At 40.7% G+C, this 19389-nt stretch overlaps 1 protein-coding gene across 1 annotated transcript in view; it reads left to right on the forward strand.

The window, feature by feature from the left end:
• The first annotated feature begins 6 nt into the window (after positions 1–6).
• The window catches only part of YLPM1 (YLP motif containing 1), a 35746-nt gene continuing 16363 nt past the window's right edge, over positions 7–19389 (forward strand). The window contains exons 1-7 of the mRNA XM_018082693.2: positions 7–90; positions 5310–5552; positions 6520–6714; positions 7925–8667; positions 11582–13831; positions 16179–16284; positions 18346–18589. Of these exons, the coding sequence (XP_017938182.2) occupies positions 79–90; positions 5310–5552; positions 6520–6714; positions 7925–8667; positions 11582–13831; positions 16179–16284; positions 18346–18589 (3793 nt within the window). The 5' untranslated portion in view covers positions 7–78. The remainder of the gene's footprint in view (positions 91–5309; positions 5553–6519; positions 6715–7924; positions 8668–11581; positions 13832–16178; positions 16285–18345; positions 18590–19389) is intronic.

The following is a 19389-nucleotide window of genomic DNA, read 5'->3' on the forward strand; positions in this document are numbered from 1 at the left end:
CCCGCCGCTGCCCAGCCGGAGGCCGCGCAGGGTGCCTCCAAGGAGGGCGGTGGCACGGAGCAGCCAGACCCCTCCACCATGACCCCCCAGGTAAGGCGGCCCGGCTGGCAGCGGGGGGTCGCCAGGGCAGCGGCGGCGATGAACGGGTACGGGGCGTAGCAAAGGTCTCCGAGTAAGGGCGGTTAATAAACATACCGCATTTGCATAATACTTAGAGGGTTTGGACGCAACCCGTGGGAGTCTGGGAATGGCACGGATCGGGAAGCTGCATAAGTGCTTCTTTATCCAGTGGTGGTTGCTGGGATGTACAAATGGTCATTTTTCAAGAGCTATTGAGTTGTTTCAGCGAAAGTGTAAATCCCGGCTGAATTTAGGGGGGTGTGTTGGTCTTTGGAGAATTGTGTTCCAAAGTATAGCATGTGAGCGACCTGCAGGTAACCCCTGATGACTTCGTTCGGCCAGTTGTGACAACAGCAGTCTGTTTGCTTGTTGCACGTTGCAGGATAAGTGTCATTTATCTTCAATGATCTCTTCATTTAGTTTTTCGAAGGTGTAGTATTTCAGTTGTTTGTGTGATCAATGTAGAATTGTGACTGGTTTAATCCTACCACACATAGTTAAAGTTGCAAAAGTGTTTCTGTTGCAGTACATAGTTGCCATCTACTTAGATTCACATTTTGTGCTACATGTACTTGATCTTCTAGTATGAAATTGTGCAGGGCATTGGAGGGAAATGTTCTGAAATGCTTTTGGGGTGGAAAATATTAATGCTTTTTATGCCTACACTAGGTCCAACATGCCTGCAAAATGTTTGTATGCTTCACTTCCTAAATGAGAACAGTTCCAGCGAGCTTGATGGGACTGTTCATCTGCATTGTCAGGGACAATCCAGTGGTTTAAGGTTAAGCATGCACAGGGAGACACACGTGTTGAGGCCCTCGGCTATGTACATGGGTCAGGCTCATCACCAAGGCTTCTGTGTGGTTTTAGAGTTGTCTTGCAGAGATCCAGCTGCAAGAACAAAGCTGAAGTGCCTACTTTAGAATTACTTTAATAAAGTTTAAAAGACATCTATTTTGGGGAAATTGGTCTTAGGATTCTGAATTGAAGCTAAGTTTGCAAAAATCCCATCACATCATATTGAAGTCACTGAAACTTTAAATTTGTCAGTTGCTGGGATACCTTTTTAATTGCATTTTTACATTTGCACCATATAACAAATTACTGCCTAGCAATGTGGTGCTTTGAGTTCATTTAACTTAATTTTACGAAGGTTCTGGACAGTACTAGTTAATCTTTTACAGTGATAACAATGAGACTTACTAAATTTTTTAATGACAAACCCAGAATCTTGAGAAATCAGATGTAGAAAGTGGTGTTAATTTGGTATTGAGGCAGTTTGCTGACTTCTTACATTATGGAGCTCAATGATAGAACAGTAAACACTCTCCAGAAGAGTTGCAAGTAATGCGTTATTGTGATGCACACAGAAGCAGTAGAACACTGCTGAAGTTTACATTGTCTGGTAAATGAATACACAGACAGCTTCTATCTTGAGTAGTTTGTTTGCTCTCCTGCACAATTCAGTTAATTCAAAAGGAATATGGTACTTTTCTGGTCACAAATTTATTGTAACAGATAGATACGATTTTGGCTATCTTCGGCTGTAAAATGAGTAACAAGTCCTTACACAATAGGAATAGGAAAAAGCAAAGCCTAGTGATGCTTTCTTGTTGATGACCTTAAAAGCCAAGTAGAGAAATAGTGTAATTTGTCATTTATAATACCCTATTAGGCCTTTTTTTAAACTGGCAATTAAAAGCAATTCTTTCTGTTCTCATCCCACAGTAACAGTGGCTGCAGACAAATAGATCAGTGTTTTTCTCTTAACTGAAAAAATGTTATGCAATTTGCCATGAGGTAGTGTTTTATTGTTTTCCTTTCCTGTCTAAGATACTGCTCTTTTCCTCAACAGTATAGTGAGTTTAGCGTAGCTTTTTGCATGGGTGTGTAGTTGGATTAAATTGCTGAATTCTTGTGTTTCTCTACAATCAGATGCATCTTTTGTCAAGTCTAGTTAAGGTACCTGTGATATTTCATTAATGTTCCATTTGATAATTGGATACTGTATTCTGCTGTTTATTTACAGTATCATAGACTGGGTAAGGAAGGGGACCACAGTGGGTCATCTGGTCCAACCTCCCTGCTCAAGCAGGGTCATCCTAGAGCACATGGCACAGGATTGTGTCCAGACAGTTCTTGAATAGCTCCATTGAGGGAGACTCCACAACCTCTCTGGCCAATCTGTTCCAGTTCATGGTCACCTTTGCAGTAAAGAAGTTCTTCTTCATGTTCGGGTGAAACTTCTGTGCTTCAGTTTCTCCCATTGCCTCTTGTTCTGTTGCTTGGCACCACCGAGAAGAGCCTGCATCCTTCCTCTTGACACCCTCCCTTCAGATACTTGTAGACATGGGTGAGGTCCCCTTTCAGTTGTCTCTTCTCAAGGCTGAACAGGCCCAGCTCCCTCAGCCTTTCATTGTAAGAGAGATGCTCCAGTCCCTTAATCATCTTTGTTGCCCTCTGCTGCGCCCACTCCAGGAGCTCCATGGCTCTCTTGTAGTGGGACCCCAGACACAGTACTCCGGATGTGGCCTCACCAGTGCTGAGTAGAGGGGCAGGATCACCTTCCTCAACCTGCTGGCAGTGCTCTTCCTAGTGCACTCCAGTAGTAACCAAATATGTGTGGGTGCATCTGTACCCATAAATATGCATTTCTCTACATCTGTTAAAGCTACCGTAGCTTTACCAGATCACCATTCAGCAGAATGCTGCACTCTTTAAACAACTCCTTTAGTTTTATAAAGGGCACTAAACCATTCTTTTGCTGTCTATACCAGAAGAGGACCAAGTGTCCCCCAAAATAGGTGTTATGTTGTAGCCTAGGGTCAGCTAAGTTAATTTTGGAGTAGTCTTTTGGTGTGGGCTTTGATGTTTTAGGTGGTATGTCCTGTGGTCATGAGCTGATACTGCTGGTTTCAGTGTTCCTGTAAAGTGCAACAGACCTAGTCTCTCGGTCAGCCGATGATGGAAAAGGGTGTATGTTGGTGCTGATGTTTTCCTTGGGCTTAAGGATTGTAATTGGACTTGAAGAATGGCGATCATTGTGAGGAGGTAAGCACTCAAATAACTGAACTCTTCATCATCAAAATTTTCTACATTAGCACTTTTGTTTTGCTCAGACTAAGCTGTAAGAATCTTCCTTTTCACTTTTCTTGTGCTTTTCAGATAGAATCTGTAATATGTGTGTCACTGACTTCATCTACTGCAAAAAATAGCTAACAATATTGTCATAGCTCTTTGTGGGAACACCAGGTCATATTATGAGTTCTAGCCCTTTGTTGAGTTGGTAGAATGAAGAGGAAACAAAATAGATCTGTGGAGATGACAATTCTGTGGCAGTAGAACATGTGCTCACCAAGTACAGCATCTATCACCATGATGGAAAATCACTTTATAGTACCTTGTACCTTTTGAGACGGATAATTTAATCAGCTTTTATATAGCTGGGAAAGTATGCTCCTTCCTCATGTTGTAAGTTGCACTTATTTCAGCAAGTTATTGAAGATTTCTGAGAGAGTCCATGCTGGAGTGTGAATGCACATCTTCCACCCAAAGCCATGACAGCTCTTCAGTCATATTCTTGTTAAAAAGATTCTTGGCAGGAGTAATTTCAGGATCAACTTAAAGTCTGTGGAGCATAGGCTCTCCTTTCATTGACCTCATTTCCAAGTTACAGATTTACAGAAATATTTTTTAAAAAATACAGCTCTATATTTGTGTTTACTACTAATGGAGAACATCGTGCCTGATTTGAGTATGAAGTTAGGATTTCAGAGAAAGGTTGTACTTCTTTTAAACCTGTTATAAGATGAGCAGATTGTTTCAGTTTTGAGAAATCTCATCAGACAACAGCTACCACTTTGTTGTTGTCACACTTACATTTTAAAATACCTGCATCTTTTGGATTCTTTTTTATTTCTGACTGGCCTTTATATAGGTGTATTTTCTTAACTGTGCAATTTTGAGTGGAAGGGAATAACAGAAGATATAAAAGATGTAGAGCACAGATTCTCAGAGGTGGTAGAGTTGAGATAAGAGCACAGGAATGCTTGGACTAGGTCAGACCAAAAAATACAGTATTTTATCATTCTGTCTTTGACAGTGACTAAAAGCAGAGGCTAAGAGAACAACTTAAAAATCAAGTGTATAGCAATGCTTCCCTAAAATGCAGGAGCTACCTTATCTGCAAATGGTGGTTTCATTTTTAGAGTATGTAGATTTTTCTTCTATGAGCTTATGGAACTATGAATCCACAAAATTTTAGCCCTTGCAGTGGTCTTTGGCAGGGACTTTGGTGGCAGGTGAAGTGCTGCCTATTACATGTGTCCTGCTAGTCATTGGATGCCTGATATTTCTCATATTGGAAGACATATAGGACTGTTCCTACTTTGGTCTCTTTAAGATGGACCACTGCTTAAGTGCTGAGATACTAATCTTTAGTCTTTTTTTCTTTATGTTGGTGGCAGCTTACTTTTCTTTGAAGCTACTGTTATCTGTCTTGAGTACTCTAATTCTACCCAGAAATATTTAAAACTGAAAACTTAATTATATCTTAAATATATTAAAATCCTATTTTTGGGTGCAACCATATCTATATATATTTTCAGCTATTGAATGAATCGGGATTAATGAGAATTCAGATGATACACAAACCTCACTATATACTGGTTCTGATTGTACTTGTTCATTTTCATAGCCTTTATTCAAACATCACCACCACAATTTCTCAGCTGTCATTTTCGGTCTACTTGATGTCTATGTTCTCTGTTCATCCTTCTCTTCTCTACTTGTCCTCCATTTCTCCTTCATTTTATCTAAGTTAGTCTCATACTAAGTATCTTAGATATAAAAAGCACTAAAAGTAATAAATATGGTATTTATAATATGTCTGTAGTAATTTGGCTTATTATTGCCTATCTTCTAGCTTTTTGTTATTATTGTTTGCTGTAGTTATAGAATAACTATTGAGGTGGTAAGTAAATTCTGCTGTGGGCTCTATACCTTACGTAGTGGTATCTGAATTTGATTTGATCTTCTGACATCCATTGCAATAATGTTGCTGAAGAAGTGAGTTTTTCCTCCAAACAGTTTTAAAAGCTTTTTTACAGTATGATTCTACTGACTATCATGAATTATTTTCCTTTGTTTTTCTTGTGAAAACTGTCTTAGAAAATTTACATCTGTTATAGGAACAGCAGCAATACTGGTACCAGCAGCACCTGCTTAGCCTGCAGCAAAGGGCAAAAGCCCATGCTCAGGGACAGCAGCAGATGAAAAGTCCAGTATTGAAGGATGCATCTGAGCAGAGAGCAAAGTCTGAAGAAGGGAAAATGGGTGCTTCAAATCAGCAGTCTGAACCTCCTCCACTTAATGAATCCTTGCCTCCAGCTTCCAAAGAAGATGAGTCTTCTCTTACATCCACTGAAACTCAGGTAGACTTTGTAAAGTGATGCCACTCCATTTTGTAATCACAGATGGGTCAAAAACCCAAGAAAATAATGCCATCACATTCTCATGTATACTTCGTAACAGTAAGTAAATATGGTAAGGCAATCTTAAAAAAAATTGGTAACACTCTACCAATTAAAAAATAAAAATGTACTCCTTGTATATAGACTTATATAATCACCCATACATACAGCAAGGAAGTCTGAGCTTGAGTCCCTCGCACCTTCCCCAACATTGTCATCTTTGTCCATGAGAAACACTTTGTGATACCTAAGTGCAAAATCAGGTACTCAGTAGATGAGTACCTGATTTACTGATGAGTAGGTGCTATGTTTAAGACAGTATTTCTTAATTCTTCTCTAGTAGTTTGTGAGTTTTGGTTCCCCTTCTTTCTGCGTGTTAATAGTTTGCCTGAAAGCCAAGAATTTTGCACAGAGTATTTTTGTCAGCATGCTTAATAAAAGTTACTGTACAATGGGTGAAGGTCATGATTGATATTTGAACAAATTACTGTAGGGTAGTAAATTACCCTGCTGTATGTGCTCCACTTTAACTTACAGTATGTGGGCTCCTACAAAGTGGAAAAAAATAATGCACTCAGAGTTACTTTACCTCATCATGAAAAACCACTGTTTTCTCATTACATTTGCTGTGAGTAACAGATTTTCATTAATCTCTTTCCTTTAGGTAGTTTCTTTATGTATGAATAACTTAATTGTCTCAGCCTAACCTTTAGATTAGACTGTTCACATTAGGAAAAGATGAAATAAAAATCAGTCTTCCAGAAGCTGAAAAAAAAGTCAGCTGTTTTGGGTTACCAGAACACTGAAATACAGAGTAATAAAATGAGGAACAGCGTTAAAGTTCCTGTAAACTATGTAGGGACCAAGCGTGTTTTTCTTCTGACAGAAGCAACTTTCTCTTATTTATAGTATTTGCCTTTTTCTCTAGCTCAATATTGAACCTCCTGATGACCCTGAGGAAGATTTGAGATTGCAGCAGTTGCAAGCAGCAGCAGCTCAGTGGCAGCAGCACCCCCATCACCGGGTTGGATTTCAGTATCAGAGAATAATGCAGAAGCATGCTCAGCTGCAGCAGATAGTACAGCAGTATCAACAGGTCATGCAACAGCCTCCACACTTAGAGGTGAGACACTAAGGACATATCACCCGGGATATACTTCCTGGGTGACCTAGCACTCATGGTCTGCTGAAAAATAAATAGTTGAATAATTTGTGATGCTTGACCCATTTGTCTAGCTACTTTTTCTGCTTGGGTAGTTGTTTATATCCCCTTTTCCTAATGTCACTCAACTTCAAAAGGAAAAAAGAATTGATTAATGGTGATGAAGCTTCAGTAGGATGAGAAGTACAAGACTTCACACTTGTCATAAAATTTTTCGGACATACCTGGGTGATAAAGGAGGAAAGCTAAACATAATATTGAATTTACTTAGCTTTGAACATTTTACTGCCGGAGAAACAATTCAGAAAGGTCAGGTAAATAGATGATTGCAAGAGTAGTTTGGTAGCTGCTCTTTTTTGCAACATCGACTAGTACAAAAATAAATATGTACAATGATAAATATAGATGCCAAAAATATGCAGTAAAATAATTAAGAAAATCACTATCTGACATTATTTTTTACTCAAATAATCAGTGAAATAAAATAAAATGTCTTAACAAATTTGGATGATTATACTAGTGTTGCAACCTTTAAGCTTTTAAGTAGAAGTTGATTACTGTATTAGAGAGTTGAGTCAGCTTTTGCTGGGTTGGTGGAGTTTGTACATTATGTATTTCTTTGTAGTTTGGGCTGTCTACTTTAAAAAAAAAAACTGTTCAGGTAAACTTTAAAAATCTCAGACAAGATCAAACCATGAATATTAGGTTATCTACACATAATGAAAGACAGACCTCTTTGAAAGAAGCTTCACTGTGCAAATAAGAAGATCTGGCAAAGGCTTAGAGAAAAATAGTTGCTGACAGCTGAGGCAACTCTAAGCAGGTTAATAGCAGAAGCTGAAACCTTGAGAAATAACCACATACCGTGTATACATGTGAAGATTAATTTGGGCTTTAGCCATTGTTAGAATTCAGTAATAATGCAGCTTATTGCTTTTTTTCAGCTGTCCTGTTAAAATCTCTTATACACAGATGTCCTCTAGTCATAAAATGTATAAATTGTGACAATGACTTTAGGCATCACAGTTGGTGTTTGCTTTTGTTTCAGTGTAGTTCTTCCTCAAGCTTCTGCTCAAGTCTGAAATTGTGATATTACAAGTGATACTGAAATATGTGACTCTGAAAGTAACTAAGATGGTATTATGAAGCTATTCTTGTGTTCTCATTGCAGACAATGTCAGTGGACATGCAACTGCGGCATTATGAGGCACAGCAAAAACAATTCCAGCAGCTTCATAAAGATTGGGAACGATCAATGAACCAACAGTGGCAGCATCAGCTTCAAACCTACCCTCACAAAGATCAGCTTCAGGAGTATGAGAAACAGTGGAAAGCGTGGGATGAACAGATGAAGGTCACTCAGTCCCACCTGCAGGAGAAAGTGACCTCACTCCAAAATCTGAAGAATCAGTATCCTGCAAATGTTTCCCTGCCACCTCCATTTATTCCATATTCTCAAACTGGTCAAGGTGGCATTCCTGTTATGCCTCCAACTTTACCTTCAACTACACCTCCACTGGTTCCCCCACCTCTCTCTTCTGTTTCTCAGTTGTCCAATTCCTCTGTCCCTTCAGGATCCAGTTCTCAAAGTAGTCAATCTTCTGAGACACCAAGGCCAGCTCTGCTTCCCACCCCTGGTACCTATGCATCAAAAATAGCTAGTTCAACTGTCTACTCACCTTATCATTCTCAAGCAAGTTCATCCTTTAGCTCATCAGACCACGGAAAGTCTCAAGTTCATCTTAGTAAACAAACTGTATCTGTTTCATCTGAGCAAGGATGTGGGGAACTGAAAGGCACTTCTGCAGTGTCTTCAACACACACATCTGTTGTGCAGGATAAACCAGTGAGGTCAGGTGGATTGCTTCCAGATCCTCCTAGATCAGCACGTTTTGAAGGCCCCAGAGGCCCTAGGTAAGGATGTTTTTGTTGATTTATACTTGTTCCAGGCTACAAGATGTTCAGTGATGTATTAAGAAATGAAACATATATCCTATTCTCAAATTTTCCTGAGGTTGTGTGAAGTGTGTGTATTTATTTGGTGGAAGTTTTGTTTTTAATATATGTACACCATGTTCTCTGTATTTACCTTTTTAAAGCAAGGATATATAGATGTCTTTCACCTCAGTATTATCTAGAGTACGTTGCACTTTTTTTCTGGTAAAGTGCTTGAGGATGCTGCACCCTTTTAATTCCCAGAAACGCAGTACTCCTTTTTTGAAAATAGGAAAGCTGTTTTAAATATTGGATATGTCTTTTGCTGTCCTTAGTTTGAAGATGATAATTCACACTTGAAAGAGTGATACCACATGAAAAGTGATCTATATTCCCATCATTTTATCTGTGGTACTTGGAACACAGTTTAGGAAAATCTGGAGCAAAAAACATCGAAGGATTGTTTTTAAGGTGTTGCTATATATGGTAGCACTTTAATGTCGATGTTGTGAAAGGGATTCAGTTATGTATTTGGTTGAATATATAAACATAGCAAATTACTGACAATTTAGATGCTACTTATTTTTAGAAACGATAAAAAGTACTCTTTGTTTGTAATCCAACACTTATTGCAGAAAGAAATGAAAATTCAAAGCTGTTCACCAGTACTTGAACTTCTGGTGTGTTTTGCAGCTATGTTAGTGTCCTATTCAGTGCACTTTTCCAAATGGTTGTTTGATAAGGAGGCAGTGCTTGTCTTAAGTACAAATCAGTGGTTTTCTACATATGTAGCATTACTTAGCCTTCAGACAATTATAAGCGAGAGAGAGAAGGAAAGAAATGAAGATTTGAGCCTTAGGATCCTAGCATCAGGATTCTTTGTCACTTTTTCTTTTGTATTATATTGTGATAATCTTGGTTTTAAAGGTGCTGTCTTTATCTTTTGGTAAGATACAGTTTTGTTAAAATGTAAATTTTCATTTTGTCAGATGGATGGCCTACGGCTTTAATGTAAAGCTATTCTAAAATACAGTGTTCTGTGTGTCTTTTATGTGATTTTTTTTTTTTACCTGCTATATGATTTAATCCAAGATCTTGGTTTTGGAATGGTTTTCTTTAATACTTGATGTGATATCAGATTGCAAAAACAACATCTATTCTGTCTGATCATTAGTTCAAGATGGGTTGATGGGATGCCTCCTGAGTCAAAGAACAGTGGTGTTCTGTTCAATCATTTCTATCTTTGCATACTCTGCTAGACTTTACAATAATATCTTCGTCATTATTTCCCTTCTCTTTGAAGTGAACTCATGAATAAGTGATCACTCATGAATAATAATTTGTGAATTGCTAGCGGTATAAATTAATTTTTTATAAATTAATCATTTTCTACCTCCTGAGGGTTTTTAAAAAGTGTTGTTTCTGGTCATGGGGATTTCTTGAATGTACAGTTCTGAACAGACTGTTTTCATTACTTGCTAGTGCATGTCCTGTATGTGCATTGATTTTGAGCTCAGTGATGTGCTGTGATAGGCACAGGATGCGGTTGGCTTTCTAGGCTGAGAGAACACGTTTTCTGTTCACTTCCAACTTTTCATCCACCAGCACTCTCAAGTCCTTTTCAGCAGAGCTGCTCTCAATCCCTTCATCACCCAGTCTGCATTGATACCAGGGGCTGCCCTGACCCAGGTGCAGGGACTTGAACGTGGCCATGTGAGATTACCATTGGCCCACTTCTCAAACTTGTCCAGGCCCCTCTGGGTGACATTCTGTCCCTCAGGCATGTCACCTGCACCACTTAGCTTGGTTTCATCTCCAGATTTGCTGGATGTGAACTCAATGCCACTGTCTATGTCACTGATGAAGATATTAAACAGTACTGGTCTCAATACAGACCTCTTGAGGGACACCACTTTCCCTTGTCTCCATCTGGACATTAAACCATTGACAGCTATGCTGTAGATGTGACCATCCAGCCTATTCCTCATCTACCGAACAGTCCCACCCCTCAAATCCATATCTCTCCAATTTAGACTGAAGGGGGGGGTCCATGCCAAAGGCCTTAAAGAAGTCCAGATAGATGACATCCACAGTTCTTCCTTTATCCCTTAGTCATCATTGAAGGCCACTGGGTTGGTCAGGCAGGACTTGCCCTTGGTGAAGCTGTGCTGGCTGTCTCCAATGATCTCCCTGTCCTCTGTGTGCCTTAGCATAGCTTCTAGGAGGATCTTCCCAGGCACAGAGGTGAGACTGACAGGTCAGTAGTTCTCAGGGTCTTCTTTCTACTCTTTTTAAAAATGGATGCAATGTTTTCCCAGTCACCAGGGACTTTACCTGACTGCCACGATTTTTCAAATATCATGGAGAGTGACTTGGCAACTACAGTAGTCAATTCCCTCTGGCTTCTGAGATGTGTCTCATCAGGTCCCATAGACTTAGATGTATTCAGGTTCCTCAGGTCATCATGAACCTGATCTTCTCTTATAATGGGAGTGACTTTGCTCCCCTAGTCTGTCTTGCAGTCCATCCACTCAAGAGGTATAGGGTTGCTGGTGAAATCTGAGACAAAAAATGTTGTTGAGTACTTCAGCTTTCTCCTCATCCATTGTTACTAGTTTACCAGTTGTCTTTGTCCAAGGGGTCCACTTTCTTTGACCATTCTTTTCTGGCTGACATACCTATAGAAGCCCTTCTTGTAACTCTTTGTATCCCTTGCAAAGCTCAGCTCCAGCCATGCTTTGGCCTTCCTGACCCATCCAGTGATGTACGAATATGAATCCCAAACATCCAAACAACTAGACTTTGGACATGTTTGGACTTTGTATAAAATGAATCTATAGGATTTTAATATGACGTGTTCATTTGAATAAAATTGCTATTGTGTCATCTATAGATTTGATGGATGCCGAGGAAGAGGATATGACAAGTTTGAAGGCTCAAGACAGAGAGGACCTCGTTTTGACTCTCAGCGCTCAGAAGGATACAGGTCACGTTTTGACAGGCAGAATACAGATGGACAGTCTTCAAGTAGATGGGGGTCTATCCCGCGAGGACCAGCGGGACAATTTTATACTTCAACAAATGCATCACATGGACATGGTTCCCGACCTAGTGGCCCACGGTGGATGGGGCCCAGGCCTCACGTGGGACAGCAGCAGCAGCAGCAGGCACAGACAGAGTCAGAGTCAGAAAACAAAGAACCTTTTACAGACACAGCTGGTGATCAACAGACTGTAAGCAGAACACAGTCTACTCCCGATGCACAGACTGCAGGTCCCATTGAGCCAAATGAGGACCTGACAGACACTCAACAGGAACCATCCAAACCTGAAGTCAAAGAAACTATTTCAGACCCTCCTAAAAAGTGGACATGGAGTTCACATGATCCTAACCAGCAAGTAGAAGAGTCAAAGGCACCTACTTCACCTGCTCAGAACCAGAATACTGTAACACCTGTAACAGGAAATGAGGATTTGGATTCACCAGATGGCCAATTGACTGCTTCAGATAGCACCCAGGGCTTACCTGGACCAGAAGGCAGAGGGAAAGGGCCATTTATGCATGAAGATAGAGGCAAGGGACCAGTAAGCAGAGGAAGGGGCCGTGGCAGAGGGCAGGGGGATGGCCGTGGCTGGGGAATGGGCCGTGGCAGGGGCATGGGAAGGATGGATGGTGGCCGGGGAATGGGAAGGATGGACAGTGGTTGGGGAATGGGCAGGATGGACGATGGCTGTGGCAGAGGATATGTATACAGAGGCAGAGGGCAGGCTAGGCAGGCATCCATCCGTGGCAGGGGAATGTTCAGGAGAGCAGACAGCAGGGAGAGAATGCCAGATGGACAGTCAGGCAGCCGAGAGAGGATGCCAGATGGAAGGTCAGGCAGCCGAGAGAGGGGCCCGGGTGGACGGTCAGATAGTCATGAGAGGGTATTCTCTAGCCGAGACAGAGAGCTAGCTGGACGGACAGGCAGCTGGGACAGGGGACGGGCAGGAAGCCGGGAGAGAGGCCCGGTCAGGCAGGCTTGTAGCCGGGAAAGAGAGCCCATGCGGGGGGCGGGTAGCCGGGAAAGGGTCCCCGTCAGGCGTGCAGGTAGCCGGGAGAGAGTCCCCATGAGGCGAGCAGGTAGCCGTGAGAGGGGCCTGGGCAGGCGGGCAGGTAGCCGTGAGAGGTGTCCTATCAGGAGGGGAGGTAGCCATGAGAGGGAAGCAGGAAGACCTGAAACAGGCAATATGGGTAAACCCCTTCACCTAGGAGATGACCCTGATGAATTGCCTCCATACCATCGAGATGAAACATTCAGGGGTTCTTGGGGTCATGAAGATGATAGAATGCAAGAAGAATTTCCTTTAGATAGTCAAGATGACCCTTCTTTGGAGCATGAGCAATTGGATGACTGGGAAAGAGAACAATACTGGAGAGATCACAACTCTGATTATCAGGATGATTCTGTAGATGCATATGACAGAGATGACAGGTTGCAATCCCACCATTCACTGCCTCCATTGTCTCCTCTGCCACCACTACCTCCTTTATCATCTGATCATGACAGACGAGATTCATGGTGGGATGACTGGAAAAGGCCAAGAGAAAGGGAACTAGAGAGAGATCTAGATAGAACTGGAAGATCCTCAGATATTTATGATCAAGATTTAGACAGAGAATGGGATAGAGACTGGGACATGAGAGCTATGCATGACAGAGAAATGGGTAATTGTGACCTGGATATCCCTCCACTACCACCATTACCACCTCTTCCACCTCTGGACAGGTATCGTGAAGATAGGTGGAGGGAGGATAGGAACAGAGATCATTATGACAGAGATCTCCGAGACAGGGGGGAGCTTAGGATTCGAGAGTATCCAGAGAGATACGACACATGGCGGGAAAAGCAAGACTACCTTCCTGAAAGGACTGACTGGGAGAGGGAACGGTTGTCGGATAGGTGGTATCCAGATGATGGAGAGAGACTGCGGTCTCTGGATGACCACTCAGATTCATCCCTTCCTCCACCTTCACATTCCTGTGATATGCTGGGAGCAGATTCAAACCTGGACTCTGACCAGTCCTTGGGAGGAGTGATGGTCCTTAGCCAAAGACAGCATGAGATAATTCTGAAGGCTGCCCAGGAGCTCAAAATGCTTCGGTGAGTTGCCTGGTTCTGTGACTTTGAATGGGGATCCCCATTCAGTGGGATTCATTCAAATTGACACAGTAATGGCTTCATTTCTTTCACCCACAGCATGATAGTAGGAGCTCATGTGTAACAAGTTATTTGGAGTACCTCCATCACAACTTTTGTAGACAGATTTTTCTTCTTACATAGATGGTTGTCCCTTTCCCCATGAATGTGGCATTCCCTGTTTGTTAATTTCCAGGAAGAGATCTATCCCATCACCTGACCAATGTTTTTGTTATCCTCAAATTAGCTTTTTGATAATTTCTTTTCAATCTTTTTGTTAGTGTCAGATAAGCTCAATGATAATTGCTTTTTAATACTTACCTGTCAACACCTACATTAATGTGATTCCTAAAACCTATTTAATTTTTTGGATACTGCTTGCTTTTTAATTAAAGCATACGTGTGGGATTTTTTTATTTTTACAGTGCTCTCTCGTTTGAAATCTAGTATTGTCAGTGAATAATTTTGTCAAGTTAGGTTGATCTTAGTTCTGAGGATCAGCAGAAAAGCAGTAATAACTATTAGGAGGATATGAATGTGAGAGTTCATCAAGACCACATTTTTAGAAAGCAGTTACTAGACTCCCTAAGGCTTTAATTGATGTTTATTACAAAATCAGTAATAGAAGAAACCAGTTTGGATGGGGCTTTGAGCAACCTGGTCTAGTGAAAGGTGTCCTTGCCCATAGCAGGGAAGTTGGAACTAGATCATCTTTAAGATCGTTTCCAACCCAAACCATTTCATGGTAGAGACATTTTGCACTTTTGTTCAGGCTGTTTTGTTTTCAGACTTGTAAGATTGCTAAGCATCTGTCCCGTATGGAAGGTGTTAATAGCATGCCAAAATACAAGACAAATTATTTTTAAAAAGGAAGAACTTTTATTGTGAATAATTTAATCATTCACTGCAATTAAATTAATTCAACAAGTTAGTAACTGTGAAATCTGTGTTATAAAGTAATATTTGCCAAAAGTTTGGAGTAACAGATTATTTTCAGCTTCCTGACTTCCCTATTGCTTCAGTTGCTGGGCACATGTTTTGTTGTTTAATGTGATTAGCTGCAAGCTAGTGGACTTAAGCTAAGGACTGTAGTTTGGGAATCACTACCAGAGTGGATAGTTTATTAGGACTGAAATGTTTTAAACATAGGAACTAAAACTTATTTTATGCAAGAAAGTTGTTACATGCATATCTTTCTAAGCCAGTAAAAAGGGGGAACATAAACATGATACTGATTTTCAGCTGAATATGAGGGTAATCTTAAAACTAGTTATAGTGGTACTTCTTATTAGGTTCTTATAGGCAAGTGACCCCAGTCTGAATAGTGGGAACACCTTTAAGGAGACTGCTTATTAATTACTTTTTTTTGAGCCAAGAGTTGTACCAGAAGTGTGGTGCATAACTGCCTTCATTCCAGAAGTAAAGCCTTTATCTGGCTTTGCTTTTATTGCGTGTAAAACAGCATACTCTCAGCTGCATGCTGTTCTGTATTAGTGATCTAGTGTAGTGCTTGGTTTACTTTTTGTGCTAATACAGCACTGGGGATCCTTTTTTGTGAGCCAAGTTCCCCTTCTGCTGGACACCAAACAGATGCATTACTATTCTGGGTGATCTCTGTTGTTTCTCCTACAGAGGGATCCCACTCTTAGTTGTTCTTTAGGAACTACTTCGATACACCGAGTTATTAGCAATTAAAAAGCCTAGGTTAAAAATGCTAACAAAAACTGAAAGGAATAGAATTTTGTAATCTAGTGGTTGTAGTACTCATGTCTGGCCTTAAGTCTCTGCTCTGTAGATTATGTATTGTTGTATATTAAATAGCATTTTGATATATAAACCAAGGAAACAAAAGTCAGAATCACTGTCTGGTTTTTTAATAATGGAATCTCTTGTGCTTTGGCAGTCTCAATCCTGTTAGCATGTGAACCAGGGCAAGTAACTGAGAGCATTTATGCATGCATTTCCAAGGGGTTTCTTGTTTCCAGAAGGTATTGGCAGAAGCTAATAATCTAGCTTTACTCTTTACTGTCCAAGTGGAGTGTTTCTGGTCAAGCACAAAAGCATAACTACATGTCTCAGGAAACCTATGATCAAAAAGCATGCAGCTAATACACTAAATACCTCCATGGTTAGGTGGATGTGAAACAGGGATTTTTGAATCACAGTACTGCCCATGTTAAGCCTACTGTGTCCTTTTCTTCTTTGGACTTGGCTCCTGATTCTAGTGTAATGTGTTTTCACTACTGAGCATTGATTTCTTATTTTTATTTAACCTATAGACTGATAACATTTTCTTATGATGCATGTGCAGAGAGCAAAAAGAACAGCTACAGAAGTTGAAGGAGTATAAACCTGACATTTCCACACAGGACCCTCCAAGATCACAGAACACAAGCACAAGGCCGGGTGCCTTTCAGGTATATTTGTCTTATGTTAATAACATGCTGGTAGTTATTACAATTAATGTGTATGTCCAACCAGTTCTACACACCGATGGTTAAAATTCCCTGTGAAATGCCTCCCCAGCAGCCCTTACAACCTCATCAGTCTTCTGTTGAGGCAAAGCAACTTCTTAGTTTCTTTAAATTTTCCAAAGCCTTTTCTCCTCAGTCAGTCCACTATGTCTTCTGAGCATGACCTATCGGGGACAGTAGCACGTGAGGTTCAACAGTCTAGATTCTGTGGGGTGATGTGCAAAAGGAGGTGAGCTCTTCCAAAACAGGGATATAAGGCTCACAAAAAGACTGTGCTGTTCTTTGCCTAAGTTCTGACAATTTATAGTTCTTTTCCTACTTCAACAGCTCTCTTCTCTTTGAAGTTGGAGAATTTTGAGGATAAGTCAGTCAGAAACTGAGATATTTCAACGTAACATGGGCATTAGCATTCTATTTGCTGTCTTTATTGGGAACTCTCATGACCTTCTATAATATAAAGTGCACGGAAGCTCGTGTTTGTGTACCTCCGTGAGTTCATCTCCTGTTGTGATGCAAGTTACTTCTCTACTGCCTCATCTCCTGTTTAATTCTGGGAACTCTTCTAAGATGCCTGGTTTTTTGATAATTCATATCCAGTCAGAAATCAACTGAACTTCTTGCAGTCATGCTAACTAAGGTTTATAAATCCCTCCTAGAACAAGTAAACAGTTTTGTTGAATATATATTGGAGTTGATGCGGAACCTTTATTCTTCATCACATCTTAACTCCAAAGTTATTAATACCAGTAAATTTAACCATAATGTCTTCTGGGTCTGACATTTAGCCAGAGCAAGCTTTGTTTGTCCCTCCCTCCAGAGAAATGTTATGCAGTGAATGAGGCACTGCAAGTTTTCTTTTTGCCTAGATGACCTCTTCCTTGTTTGCAGTGTCTGTAAAGTAAAATAATGGAAGTGATTTGCTACCAAGAACTGCAGGTATGTTGATGCCTTTAGGAAGTTACAAAATATCAAAGTTGAGCAGAAGTATCTCAGACTACTTCACTCCTCTGCCTAGTGTTTTTCAAACAACTCTTGTCTTTCTAGGGGTTCCTGCCTTCAAATATTTCTGCTGTGAATTTCAGCTGTTTTTACAGAGTTCAGCTTTGTATCTTCAACCATTCTGCAATTTTTGTTGCATGTTGCTAATAAGGCTGGCTGCCTGTAACTTGGCATTTGCTGTAATGCTGAAAAGACTTGAGGCATGCGGGGTTCCATGAAGATGTTTGATTCATAAAGGGTTTGGTTTTGTTTGGTTTGTTTTTCTGCTGGGCAAGACCTTTCAATTTCTTTGTTCATCTGATGTTGATTTCATTAAGGGTTTTCCAGATATTTCTGCTCTCTGTGAATTTTTCTAGTGACTTCCACAAAGAAACTTGCCTTATCAATCCTTCTACATCTCACCAAGCTGCCCTACTTTCAGACTTTGTCAGCCTTCTCACAGACAGCAGGAATCTTTGCAGACAGCAGGAGTCTTTGGGAATAAAACAGTAGACACTTTAACTGAGATAGGCCTACCAAACCTTAAATTGGTGAGGTTATTTTGAAGAAGAAAATAAGTAGTATTTAAACCTTCACATAGTGAACAAATGCCAAATTAAATCAGGCCACCAGTTTTTGGAAATAGTCCTCCTACCTGTAGCACCTTGATGGAGGTACTAGAAAATGTGTATGATTTGATAACTGATTGCCATTGCACTAACTGACTTAACAGAGGATGAGAGAAGGTTAGTTTTACAGAGCTACATTAAAAGTGCTTTCTGCATCTAGGTCTCTTCTCAGCTATCTTCAGAGGCATCAGTAGAAGCCCAAGCTATTAAACCTTCTCCTGCTGTTATTATAAAGCCTCCCGTGTTGTTCAGACAGCCCACCCCTGTGACAAGACCAAGTGCCCCCCTGGCAAGGCCTACTACACCTATGACAAGGCCACATGCTCCAGTTTCTACTCCAACTACAACCCCAAGTCATGGTCAGTCTTTAAAACCATCACATTCTGCTGTGGAACAGGAACGCTGGGATGAGGATTCTTTCCATGGACTGTGGGACACAAATGAGGATAAAGGTGCAAATATGGAGTATGAGATACATAAACAGGAATCAATGATGCCTCCACCTGTTTCCTCGCCTGTGAAAATACCTTCTGTCCACACCTCTGTTCCATCATCTGTACCAGTGTCCCTTTCTCCAGTTATTCCACCAGTTCCTAAAGCACCTGTCATTCAGCAAACTGTGGATTATGGCCACGGGCGAGGTGGGTATTACAGTGTGTTTGATCTGTAACAAAGAGCTAATCAGTCCTGCTAATTTCTTCCTAAAGGACTGTGCCATGCAAAGTGTGCTTGTTCTGCAGTTGGCGTGTAGACGGCATCCATTGCGATGTGATGCTAAGCAGTGCAGTTTTAAGGAATCTGTGACCTCCAGCCCTGAGTTTAATGTTTTTCTCTATACTCATAGAAAGAGCTATTTCATGTGAACTGAATGGTGTATAGCCATGGCTGCTTCTAATGAATACCAACTGATGTGATCACATCAATGTGTTATATTTAGATTGATATTGATACTTTCCCTCAACCCCTTTGTGGATGAGTATGGAAATAACTGTGCTAGAAGATACTTTGCATGGTTACAGTTCTTTGGTGTGACTTAGTAACTTAAAGCAGAATGTGATTGGTGTTTGCATTATTTTTATACTGCTTAACGGGTGTGAGGTACCCTCTGGACAGGGAGGAAAACAAAGTCTCCTTCTGAAGGGAGTGCGCCCTAAGCAGGCATTTAACACATAAACAGTGAAGGGCTCCGGTTCTTAGTATTGAGCTTATCAAAGCTAAAATTCAACACTAGGTTTTAAATAGAATGAAACAAAAGTGAAATCATGTCATAAAGAAGTCCTTAAATTGTGCGTTGTCATTTAAAGTGTGTTTTTTCTCTCTCTGAGGTGCCATGGCATGAGTTGAAGCCATATCAATTCCATTAATAGATGTTTTACTAAAAGCTATTAGAAAAATTGTTACTGATGTGAGACTTTCAGTTAATATTCTTGATATTACAGTA

The sequence above is a fragment of the Manacus vitellinus genome, unplaced genomic scaffold (assembly GCF_001715985.3).
Source record: "Manacus vitellinus isolate BGI_N305 unplaced genomic scaffold, ASM171598v3 scaffold_6_pilon, whole genome shotgun sequence".
Classification (NCBI taxonomy): domain Eukaryota; kingdom Metazoa; phylum Chordata; class Aves; order Passeriformes; family Pipridae; genus Manacus; species Manacus vitellinus.